Source organism: Gymnoscopelus microlampas, assembly GCF_963454915.1.
Source record: "Gymnoscopelus microlampas genome assembly, chromosome: 19".
Taxonomy (NCBI): Eukaryota; Metazoa; Chordata; class Actinopteri; order Myctophiformes; family Myctophidae; genus Gymnoscopelus; species Gymnoscopelus microlampas.
The window spans coordinates 1,885,436-1,897,485 of NC_139956.1; the positions used below are offsets into that span (position 1 = coordinate 1,885,436).

The 12,050-nt window shown below is 37.9% G+C and overlaps 2 protein-coding genes across 2 annotated transcripts in view; one reads left to right on the forward strand and one right to left on the reverse strand.

The window, feature by feature from the left end:
- The window catches only part of LOC311034846 (uncharacterized protein), a 41,128-nt gene that overhangs the window by 18,306 nt on the left and 10,772 nt on the right, over positions 1-12,050 (forward strand). The window lies entirely within an intron of this gene.
- LOC311034824 (serine/threonine-protein kinase/endoribonuclease IRE1-like) lies at positions 751-5,614 on the reverse strand. Its single transcript, XM_084042842.1, has 9 exons — positions 5,528-5,614; positions 5,377-5,418; positions 5,156-5,179; positions 3,369-3,953; positions 3,091-3,251; positions 2,786-3,006; positions 2,562-2,685; positions 1,454-1,545; positions 751-1,355 (listed from the first exon to the last, which is right to left on the reverse strand). The coding sequence occupies exons 1-9, from the start codon at positions 5,574-5,576 to the stop codon at positions 1,217-1,219; spliced, it is 1,437 nt and encodes a 478-aa protein (XP_083898968.1). The 5' UTR covers positions 5,577-5,614; the 3' UTR covers positions 751-1,216.

Genomic DNA, 12,050 nt, shown 5'->3' on the forward strand with positions numbered 1-12,050 from the left:
GCAATTATTGTGAGCGACACTTTCCCCCGGCGGAATAAATTAGGCTTGAGGAGCCGCAGCTGTGCAAGCAGGCAGCTATAGCAGGCAGCTATAGAGCATTGGTTCTCAAAGTGGGGTCCGGGGACCCCCAGGGGTCCTTGGGGGGGTACCAGGGGGTCCCCAGCAAAATGTGTTAATATAGCGTCACAATAATTTCAACCATTTATACTTTGGCTATTCAAAAATAGCAAATATACAAGCTCATAGCGCGGCACCGAGTGCCGCACTATGAGCTTGTAGATCTGCTATTTTTGAAAAATCGTGAAAATGTGTGCAAACCTTTGAATATATATATTCATGCGAACGTTTGTAACTCAAATCTTTGCTTCTGGGGGTCCCTGGAACAAAATATTTGAGATGGGGGTCTGCGGCCAAATACATATCATTTTGGGGGTCCTTGGTCATGAAAAAGTTTGAGAAGCACTGCTATAGAGTACAGAAGTCCTGACGTCAATCGTTCATCCCCTGGTTGGTAAAGTCATTTCTCTATGGAGAATAACATTGGGTCATCTTAGAATGGTCGCATTTACTAATTCGGTGGAAGTAACAACGTTTTCTCACCATCAGTTGATGCTTCATATCCATAAGAGTTTTGGAACACAGTTCTTATTTGACGCGATATTAAAGACGTCTATGGGAATTCAGAATGGGGGGGGGAACGCAACCTAGGTAGGATGCATAAATTACGTCAGACTTCGGTGCTCGATAGTCAAACTGAAGCTGTAGTGACCAATTATTTGTTTACAAACATTGAGACTAAACACGCAGCTGCCGGTTTCATGTAATCAATTCCCAACAGATCCCCAAACCTGTTGTTTAGGGAAGCACTGGTTTCAGTTCATTCAATGTCCTCATGTGTGTCGGCTGGACAGGCCATACACACACATACACGCTACATGTACTCCTATTGGCTGGGGAGGGTGATCTTTGTTGCTACATGTACAGTACTCCTATTGGCTGGGCAGCCCCTGTCAATGGGGAATGTTGAGTGGGAAGCGCTAGGTCCTCCCGGTGGAGACAACTAGATTAGGAAGGGAACATGTTTTGTTACAGGATACTGCATATTGGACTCTTTAATCATGAGAGTCCTTCAAGTCACTGAGTCATCGAATACTGATTCTTCCTTTTATAGACTGAAAAGAGTCTTTCTCACTTTTTCTCAATGGTTTGTGGACTTTCATTCAGAATCTTCTGTGTGAAACATGTCCTTCAGGGTTGGCCTTGAGTTCCAGTCTTGTTTTTGGGTAAACTGGTAAACACATCCAAACAGATCAGGAAACATCTCCATCAGGTCAACACCAGCTGTCTCTTCAGCACTGTGAACACAAAGCAGTGATCACTGGAGTCACAACATATTTATAAATGGACAGGATTGACTTCTGTTAGTGTTGTTTTTAAATGTAAATAAACTTACTAGTGTTCATGGAGATTGTGAATGAAGCGCAGCAGTCCAAAAGAGTTCTCAGGGTACGACTTCATTTCATCCATCTTCAACTCAAGTGGTAACTGGAAAACAATATATATAGATGAAATGAAAGGGACTTGATATATTCACGCGCGTGCACACGCACACGCACACGCACACACACACACTATATATATATATATATATATATATATATATATATATATATATATATATATATATATATATATAAATATAAGCCACGCCATCAGTATCCAATGAGAAGAAGCAACTGAAGTCAGACTGGAAAAACTAGGAAAACATAGAGCTCGGGAACAGCTGGATATGAGCTTTAAATTATGCTTTAGTTCCCTTGCCAAGGCACGTGTATTTAAACAGCACATTTCATACACAGAGGCATTTAAAGGCATTACAAAGGTATCGTAAGGGAATGATGAGATAATGCAATATTCATTCATTCCAACTTCTAGTGTGTTTCACCAACTGGGTTCTGGTGAGACTGAAGACTGACTTAATGCTGGGATGAACATTTTGAAGAACATAAGAGTCTAGAGAACCTCAGTGTAAACATTCTTATCATGCCAGCTGGTGACTCAGCACATTATAGATCTGTTCTTTCATGTCTAACTGTGCCTCACGTCACAAGATCTGAGAATATAAGCTGACATATCAGAAGCACTAACCTCCTCATTTACTCTGAACTTTCTTGTTAGAAATGTATGAATTTGGTTGTTAAATAGAACGCTGTAGATTCTACATCTAGATGATGTGGTATATTTCTCCTATTATAGACTGTCTCATCTTATTTTTGTTAGGAGTCTTTGTGGAAATTATTTCTTAAGTTACACTGAAGATTTCAATGTTAAAGTGAAGTAAAGAATACAACGAATAAAGTAGAGAAATGGAGAAAAAAAGTAGAGAAAATAAAGGTTAAGTGCAATTTAAGGCATACAAACATTATTTTGTAGGTCAACTTTCTGTCAGTAAAAGTTGCGTCGTTTGATCATGAAGTCATCACATTGACGGGGGGGACGGGGACGGGGGGGGCTACATGATGTTGGATTCATTTATCCAACACTATTAGTAATAAAGTCACCTTGTGTTTCCATGTGTTGAACTGTCCCTGCTCAGCATACTGGTCCAGTACAGTGATGAGGTCCTTGTCATCATCTGGACAGTTCTCAACCTCCTTTCCAATCCTTCTCAAGTACTCTACTCTCCTGGAAAAAATATACTGAAAGCATTAGACTATGATGAACTGATATAACGTTTAGATATCAGTGAATGAATGAATAATGGGGAAGGGAAAATCTATCATACCTGTCGTTTGACCAAAATAAAGGATGAGACAAGCATTCCTCCACTGTAGGTCTTTTCTTTGGGTCTTCATTGATCATCCTCTCGATGAGATCCTTGGCAACCACATCCTGAACCTGGTGCAGGTTGTACTTTCCATCCAGAATGTTGCCTTCACATTTAACGCCTTTGCCAAATGGATGCTCTCCTCCAGACAGGATGTAGTATATCAACATCCCAGCCACCTTAAGAATGAGCATGTACATTGAGTAAGAACATTTTTATGTTGTTATTAATTAAATTATTCTCACACAGAAAAAAAGAACAACCTGGATATCGGTGCTTTTTTTATATGGGAATTTATCATTGTCCAAAGTCTCCTTTGCCTTCCAGTGTTTCGTTCCTGCAACTCTTGTAACTAGGGTTGTTTGTCCTTTGGGTAATTCTCGGCTTATTCCAAAATCTGATAGTCTTGCCTTGCTTTGAATATCTGCAAGGAGAATTGTGTATATCAACATAATAAAGGGTTTTAGATCATAAATTCAGCATATGTTGCATATATTTCTGATTTTATTTGCTTATTGAATTTTTTGTTTCCGTAGCTTACCAATCAAGACATTCTGGGGCTTGATATCACGGTGGAGAATTTTAGGATCCTGGCGATGAAGAATATGTAAGCTCTGGACAAACTGATGTGCAAGTTGTTTCTTCATAAAGTCAGAAAGGCTGTGTTCAGTGATGTATTCTGCCAGGGAGTATTCACACAACTGAAGACCAAGATAACCAAAGTTTGTATCTTCTGCAAAGTCAACATATCGTACAATTGAAGGATGTTTAAGCTTTGGAAGACGTAAAAAGTCTGTCTCGTTCTTCAGCACATGAAAGAAGAATTTAGGCATTCTTTTCACTGCGACTTCAGTGCCATCATCTGTTAACCCTAAGAAGACCTCAACTCCATCACCTCCCACTGCGATACGGAATTCTTCTTCTGCCACAAACAGAAGACTCCTAACTTTGATAACTTTACAGTTATCAATGTTTGCAAGCTTCTCTAACTTTGGCCTCCATCTTTTACTGACTGGGATCCATGTCCGTGGTTCTGGTGATGTAATAGGAATGATGTCATCTCTCTGCTCCTTCTCTTCTCCTGACATGTCTCTCATGTCAGTCATCTCATTGCATTCTGATGGCTCTGTAATGAAACACATGTAAACTTCATATTCTGTGATTGGAATATATATATATGTGTGTGTGTGTGTGTGTGTGTGTGTGTGTGTGTGTGTGTGTGTGTGTGTGTGTGTGTGTGTGTGTGTGTGTGTGTGTGTGTGTGTGTGTGTGTGTGTGTGTGTGTGTGTGTGTGTGTGTCACAATACGATTTGTTTTTAATTTCAATTATTAGGCTATTGACTCTTGATTTGGAAAGAAAAACACTTGTTTCTCAATGAATAACAATTATAAATAACAAATGAGAATCTAGAATAATAAAATGTTTAACATATTAATATTATAACCTTTGGGTTTTATGTCCCAACAACTGTCATTGACATCTTCAAATTCTTCTTTGAAAAGTTATGTTTTTTTCTCCTACACTACACTGTATCGTCAATTTTGATAACTTTTCGGTACACACACACACACACACACTCCTTTTTCAAATCGGCCTCATGGTGGCGCTATAATAGGCCCATTCATGTGTTAGCTAGAGTACAGTTTTGAGGTATTTGTACTTTACTTGAGCATTTCTAATTGTCTCCGCCAGGAGACTATGTTTTCTTTCTCGTCCTTCCGTGTGTCCACCAAGCTAACTTTGGTCAAGCTTCACGTGACACGTGATACATACACGTGACGGTTGAAAGGGTGTGCTTTGATTGGCTAGCGAGACGCATGATGAAATAGAGACCTGTAAATAGGTGTGTCACTTCAAAAGATCATTTATATCTTTTGAAGTGAGGTAAAACGGGATTAATCAGGAACAGTACTGGCGGAGACCTGTGCTCCGAGGAGCACATTTTCTAGTTTTCTTTACTTTTATTCTACTCCACACGGCAAATATTGTACTTTTACTCCACTACAATTATTTGAAAACTTTAGTTACTAGTTACTTTGTAGATTTTGATTATTATTACAAAACAAAACACACTAACCACTTCAACCGTGTATATTTTTCGGACATTTGAAAATAGCAGATCTACAAGCTCAAGTAAGCTTAAGTAGGACATTTGAGTACTTTTTCAACTACTGCATATAGGCCACACCTACATTATTTGTATCTGACAGGATTCCCTAATAGGCCAAGGAAGATCAGCCACTCAAATGCCCAACACTTTTGGCCATTTTGTAACATGTTAACACTGTTGATCAATTTAATCAATATATTGAAGTTATATTTCTCACCCTGCAGGAAGATCTGTTCTTCATCTGAAACAATACGAAATATTGGATTATATCATCATCTTGTACACACACAGTCAAAAGTTACATTTGACTGTACACACACACACACACACACACACACACACACACACACACACACACACACACACACACACACACACACACACACACACACACACACACACACACACACACACACACACACACACACACACACTAACCTCCTTGACATATGGTGGAGATTATTGTGGCTTCGTCTCGTTCTGTAAAAGTAGAGATGTGAGACAGTGAGAGGTCAGTGTGGAGACACTAATCATTAGATCTTCACATTGAAAAAATATATATACATTAACAAATTAGTTTAAGACTTACTAGTTTGGTTCTTCTTTTTCCAGTATAAATATCCCAGTATTGCTGCCATTAAGATGATGATCACTGGAATAACAATCCCTGCAATCACTTTTGATCCACTCTCTGAAACACAGTGAGTCATAATACAACTGTTACATTATGTAACATTATAAGGAATCCATCAATTATGTGGTGATGTTACAGTAAGTCACTTTGGATAAATGTACATTTATTATAACATTTATTACATTAATAAATAAATGTACATTTCCTTTGCTTATCAAGAAGCCTGAAGAAAGGCTTTCCTCTGCTTTGTTGTGAGTCCAGAGTAGAAACAGCTTCACATGTGGATGAAGACTTTATGATGAAATGATAATCTGACGTAGTCGTTCACATCAAGTTATATGTTGTTGTTGTTGTTTTTTTTACAATGTGTTGTTTAGGACAGTTCTAAATGGTTTAATAGTTGGCAGTTATAGGTAAATTGATCAAACACCATTTCCATGTTAGTGCATGACATAATAGGGCATAGCAGTGGTGGCCATTTTGTGGCCCATTAATTTTTACCATAGAGATTTTGGGAAATATTTATATTCATTATTATAAGCCTAGAACCAAGCCATCCAGGCTCCTGATGAAACAAGGCCATAAAACATTTGATTCTGTGTCAACAATATTTGAAAACAGCAAAAAATGGTATTTATTAAATATAGTATATAACATAATTATTATAGATATTCAAATAGGTTTTTACACAGAATGTTTTATGGTCTTGATTCACCAGGATCCTGGATGGCCCTATAGTGCACAACCAATGTGATAAATACATAACTGTAATACAACTATAGTAACAAGAAGGGATGGAAGATTAAATGAGTTATAAAGCTCACTCTGGCCTAACGGTTGTGTTGTGTAAATACAGCAGGTAAAAGTGTGAAGAGTATGTATAGATTAAGGGTGCAACAGTTCATCAAATTAATAGATACTGTATAATCGATTATAAAACATGATCGATAAACAATTTTAGTTAAGACTAATTGATTTAATAAATATCTATGTATCTGTACATCATCCTCAGACGAGCCCTCCATCTGTGTCTCCATTCATCTCCATTCTCCATACTGTACATCTGTCCAGTTTGTTTGTGCTTTTTACACCATCTTTCTTTAATTAACACATCCACATATGTAGGTGTGGGACGTGCTTTTGATCAATGACCGTTAATCACATTCAGCATTCACAATTATCACTCTGCAATCGACTCGTCTTCTTTCTTAGAGTTATCAAACTACTTTCAAACCTTCATTAATCATTACAGTGAGTGAATACAGTGTTACAGTATGACAGAGGTGTTTACAGAGGTTCCTCAAGGTGTTACACAGTGAAGAAAAGGTTCATTACCTGCTTTAACACTGTGTGTCTCAACAGTGTGGTTGATGTGTGGTAGGTGAACTCTACAGGTCACATGCTCTGTTAGATCCACTGTCACATTCCTCTGGACAACATAACAGTGATCTGAAGGTTTCTCTGTCACTGAGGGTTCAGCATAGGTGTTGTTTCCATCACTGTTCAGCCAAGACATCTCAGGTTCAGGAAACCAGCACCCAGAATCACATCTCCAAGATAAAAGATCACCTTTTATACCAATGAAAGAGATCACTGGCTGAAACACTGCACCTACACAAACACATAAATAGATCATCAGTCAGTCAGTCAGTCAGTCAGTCAGTCAGTCAGTCAGTCAGCCAGCAGTGGGGTTTGTTACCAAAAGAAATAGTAATTTATAACTCATTATTCTTTTAAAAAGTAATATTATCACTTTACTTAATATTTCCTGCGCAGTAAGGACTTACATGACCCACTCCAATATGTTACTTCTCTGTTACAACTCTCACATTATGTAATTGCATCCTTTTCCCTCCATTTTCAGACTGAATGTGAACCAATAGATGTTCTTCTTCAGCCTACACTGATCACTGTGGTCGGCTCTGTTCCTTTATTAGTTTATGCAGCCTACACTGATCACTGTGGTCGGCTCTGTTCCTTTATTAGTTTATGCAGCCTACACTGATCACTGTGGTCGGCTCTGTTCCTTTATTAGTTTATGCAGCCTACACTGTACAATCCTCAGTGCTTATTTAACTTATTGGTAAGACAAAGAGTATACAAATGGAACGGATCCATTTGGTTCCATTTGTAAAATCATCAGAGTTAAATTCTGTTCGACCCCCAGATAAAATGATTATTTAAGCCATTTAGACAAGGAAAACACTTAGATGAAAGTTGTGCTTTAAGAATGCAAATCTCAGAGGCACATATTGTACTTTTGACTACACTACAATTATTTGACAGCTTACAAGTTTGCAGATTTAGATAAATATTACAAAACATACATTAACTCCTTAAATGTTATACTAAGTCTATTCACATCATGACACGATGCAAGCTTTTGTAACATGTTGACACATTTAAGTGGACATTATACATGCAAATATTTGTATGCAAATGCTTATTGTAGCACTTTGAGATTTTCCCAAATGTAAAGTGCATCATAAACTATTATTATTATTATTATTATTATTATTATTATTATTATTATTATTATTATTATTATTATTATTATTATTACTTTTACCCATGTAAAGTTTTGACTACAGGCCTTTCACTTGTAACAGAGTATTTCTACATTGTGGTATTGATACTTTTACTTAAGTAAAAACTATCTGAGTACTTCTTCCACCGCTGTCAGTGTGTGAGTCTCTCTCAGTCAGCCTGACTCACTGATAGGACCCTGAGCCTTTTAGTATTGACTTAATGACAGCTATGTTGTCATGATCTTTATTGTTGTTTTTACATCCATTGTTTATGAACAGTAAATCTTACCAACAATGAGCTGGATATCACCGCTGCTGAACAGGTGTGGAACAGAACACCTGTACGTCCCCTCGTCTGAGAGCTTCACCCTGGTCAGCTTCAGTGAGATGTTACCATGAGACAACTGATCATCAGGAAACAGAAACGTCCTCCCTTTGTATGACGGGTTCAGATTGTAAGTAACGACACGTCCATCTCGGAGAATGTGCACATCGTTAGGGTTCAGCAGGTCAGATCTCCACCACCACACCGTCCTCTTCTCCATGTTCTCAGGTGGTTCAATGTAACAAGGAAGGATGACATCATCTCCCTCTATGACCCTCACAGGCTGAGATGACCCTATGACCTGATGTTGTCCTTAAAAGAGTAGAGATATTAATGTGTAATGTTTAATGTGTATTTAGATAAATGTACAGTGTGTTGTGTGTGGTGTCAGGTCTGGATCTCATCCTGGTGAAATCTCAGTGTGTGATCAATCATATACTGTAGTGCAGTGGTGGGAAAAGTACTCAAATGTTTTACTTAAGTAAAAGTATCAATACTGCAATATAGAAATATTCTGTTACGAGTAAAAGTCCGGAATTAAAAATTCACTTGAGTAAAAGTACAGAAGTATTGGTATCAAAATATACTTAAAAGTGCAAAAGTAAAAGTACTGATTATGCAGAATGTCCCATTTCAAGTCTTCAAAACGTATAAAAACCTTTTGAAAATAGCAGATCTACAAGCTCACAATGCATCACGATGCGCATTGTGAGCTTATCAGCTATTTTCAAATAGCCAGAATATATACAGGGCTGAAGTAGTTAATGTATGTTTTGAAATAATAATCAAAATCTACAAAGTAACTAGTGGCCTGACTGAAGTTTTAAAATAATTGTAGTGGAGTAAAAGTACAATATTTGCCTCTGAGATGTAGTGGAGAAGTAAAAGTACTGAAAATTGGAAATACTCCAGTAAAGTAAACATACTTCAAAATTGTACTTAAGTACCGTACTTGAGTAAATGTACTAGTTACTTGATCTGGTCATGGTTTTATTGAATAATAAACAGAAAAAGAATAGAAGTGTTGGGTAGGCCTACACCCAGTATATGGACCTTGAGAACAGAACCTTGGTATTGGTACAGATATTATATTGTAGCTCAAAGGTGAATTTTCATAACAGAATTTAATTATAAAATATCAGAAGTAAAGAAGCCCAAATCATCTTGTCATTACTGACATGCTGTTTTCGATTGGCAGTGGTGGAAAAAAGTACTCCAATGTTGTACTTAAGTAAAAGTATCAATACCACAATGTAGAACTACTCTGTTACAAGTAGAAGTCCGGAATTATGAAAATATACTTAAAGTCCTACCAAAAGTAGAAAGTACTCGTTATGCAGATTGTCCCATTTCACAAGTTTTCAAATGTATAAAATCTTTTGAAAATAGCGATCTACAAGCTCACAACATGTGGCAATGGCATTGTGACTCCTTGTGATCTTAGATCAGATATTTTCAAATAGCTGATATATATCTGTCTGTCGTCTGTCTGTCTGTCTGTCTGTCTGTCTGTCTGTCTGTCTGTCTGTCTGTCTGTCTGTGTGTGTCTCTCTCTCTCTCTCTCTCTCTCTCTCTCTCTCTCTCTCTCTCTCTCTCTCTCTCTCTCGCTCTCTCTCTCGCTCTCTCTCTCTCTGTCTCTCTCTCTCGCTCTCTCTCTCTCTCTCTCTCTCTCTCTCTCTCTCTCTCTCTCTCTCTCTCTCGCTCTCTCTCTCGTGCTCTCGCTCTTTCTCTCTCTCTCTCTCTCTCTCTCTCTCTCTCTCTCTCTCTCTCTCTCTCTCTCTCTCTCTCTCTCTCTCTCTCTCTCTCTCTCTCTCTCTCTCTCTTTGCTCCGCTAAACTTCGTCTTTGATGTAAACATCCCCCCGGTGTGTAAATGTCTTGTGTGGTTCAACAGAAGTGACACTGATCAATTCCAGATATTATCAAAGAAGTATTCTGAGGTGTCAAGAAAGACACCCTAGGGTGCCACCGCACCCACTTTGAGAAGCCCTGCACTGAACACATCTACAGCCGCTCCTTCTCTATCGTCACTCCACTGTAATAACCTTTAAGTTGTAATAATAAGTTGTATATAACGTTACCTGTCACATATGTGTTGTAACAGCTGCTCCATATGAAATAAATCCACATCCATGACTTCATGGAACAAACACTGAACTCCATTATTGTTGTTGCTCCTTGAGAAAAGAACATTTACTTTCGTATATGTAAATGTATGTTGCTGTCCACCACTGGCTGTCAAAGTGCGGTCCGGGGACCCCCAGGGGTCCTTGGTGGCAAAATGAACTTGAACTTGAATCTTGACGAATTAAGATTAAGATATGTTTTTAAAATCTTCATCAAATCAAACTAAAGGCGTTTCTACTCTGTTATAGGCCTACAAGGATGTTGAGTAGAGTAAGTTAATATTTAATGCAAAATAAATCAAATATACTATTTATCATTACAGTGACATACAAGAATGGATGAAGGGAGTAATAAAGAGACATTTATAATAATAATAATAATAATAATAATAATAATAATAATAATAATAATAATAATAATAATAATAATAATAATAAACTTTATTTGTATTGCACCTTTCATGACATGAAGGTTCTCACTCATCCAGCATTTGATGCTGGACAGAAAGGTCATTATCAGACCTACATGTATCCTTCTGTAACAGGTATATAATATACAGGAATACATTCCACCAATAATCCCTTACGTTTCATTTTATGTTCTAATATTATTTATTGTACTTTTATTTTGTAATGTTTTCTACAGAAGATCGTTTTTGGAGCTAGGTATTTTATTTTGGAGTCTTCACTTCCTCCTGCAGTGACGTCGTCTACCTGCGTTGCGCTCTCTCTCTCTCTCTCTCTCTCTCTCTCTCTCTCTCTCTCTCTCTCTCTCTCTCTCTCTCTCTCTCTCTGTTCTATGGTCTCTCTCCCTCAGGTGTTCTGTAATGGCAGACTGAGGTGAGGAGAGTTTGTTTGTGTTCTTGGGAGATTTCCGTTCTAAAAGTTGTTTACATTGTTTATATAATCTTAAACTGTGAAACGAGGTTATAATCTCAGTCTGTGTCGCTAATGTGTTGCTGTGTAGTTGTTTTGCAAAGGTTTGGGTGTTTTAGAGAACTGTTTGTTAGTTTACTGTTTAGCAGCACTTGTGAGGACTCACACAGCATGCAGCATGCTTAAAGGGATATTTCACTTTTTTTTTAAAAAGTGGTCATTTTATCATCTACTCAGGCTTTTGGGAGCACCCTGGACAGTTTTTAAGTTGCTTGATTCAGTATTTAGATATTTGATATTCATTTTATCAGACACGCAAACTTATCCATAAGTCAGTGTCATGTCCCACAAGAATTCAAGTTGGCAAGAGTAATCCCTCTATTTAAAAAAGGAAGCAAACTAGATCCTGGCAACTATAGGCCTGTTTCCATCCTTTGTTCAATCTCAAAGGTTATAGAGCGATCAATCCAAGAACAAATCAACAGCTACCTCAGCGAGCGTAAGCTGTTGTTTGAATTCCAATCGGGCTTCAGAACATCCCACTCCACTGACACATGCCTACTGTACTTGACCGATCACATCAAACGTGAGGTAGACTCGGGCAAATACTGCGGCATGGTCATG

What these genes read in the sequence shown, in the direction of transcription:
- LOC311034824 (XM_084042842.1), bottom strand. Translation starts at nt 5,576, where the DNA reads ATGGCAGCAATACTGGGATATTTATACTGGAAAAAGAAGAACCAAACT. An exon ending in CTCCACCATATGTCAAGGAG is followed by an intron (nt 5,180 to 5,376) that starts GTTAGTGTGTGT and finishes GTATTGTTTCAG; the next exon opens with ATGAAGAACAGATCTTCCTG. An exon ending in AGAACAGATCTTCCTGCAGG is followed by an intron (nt 3,954 to 5,155) that starts GTGAGAAATATA and finishes GTTTCATTACAG; the next exon opens with AGCCATCAGAATGCAATGAG.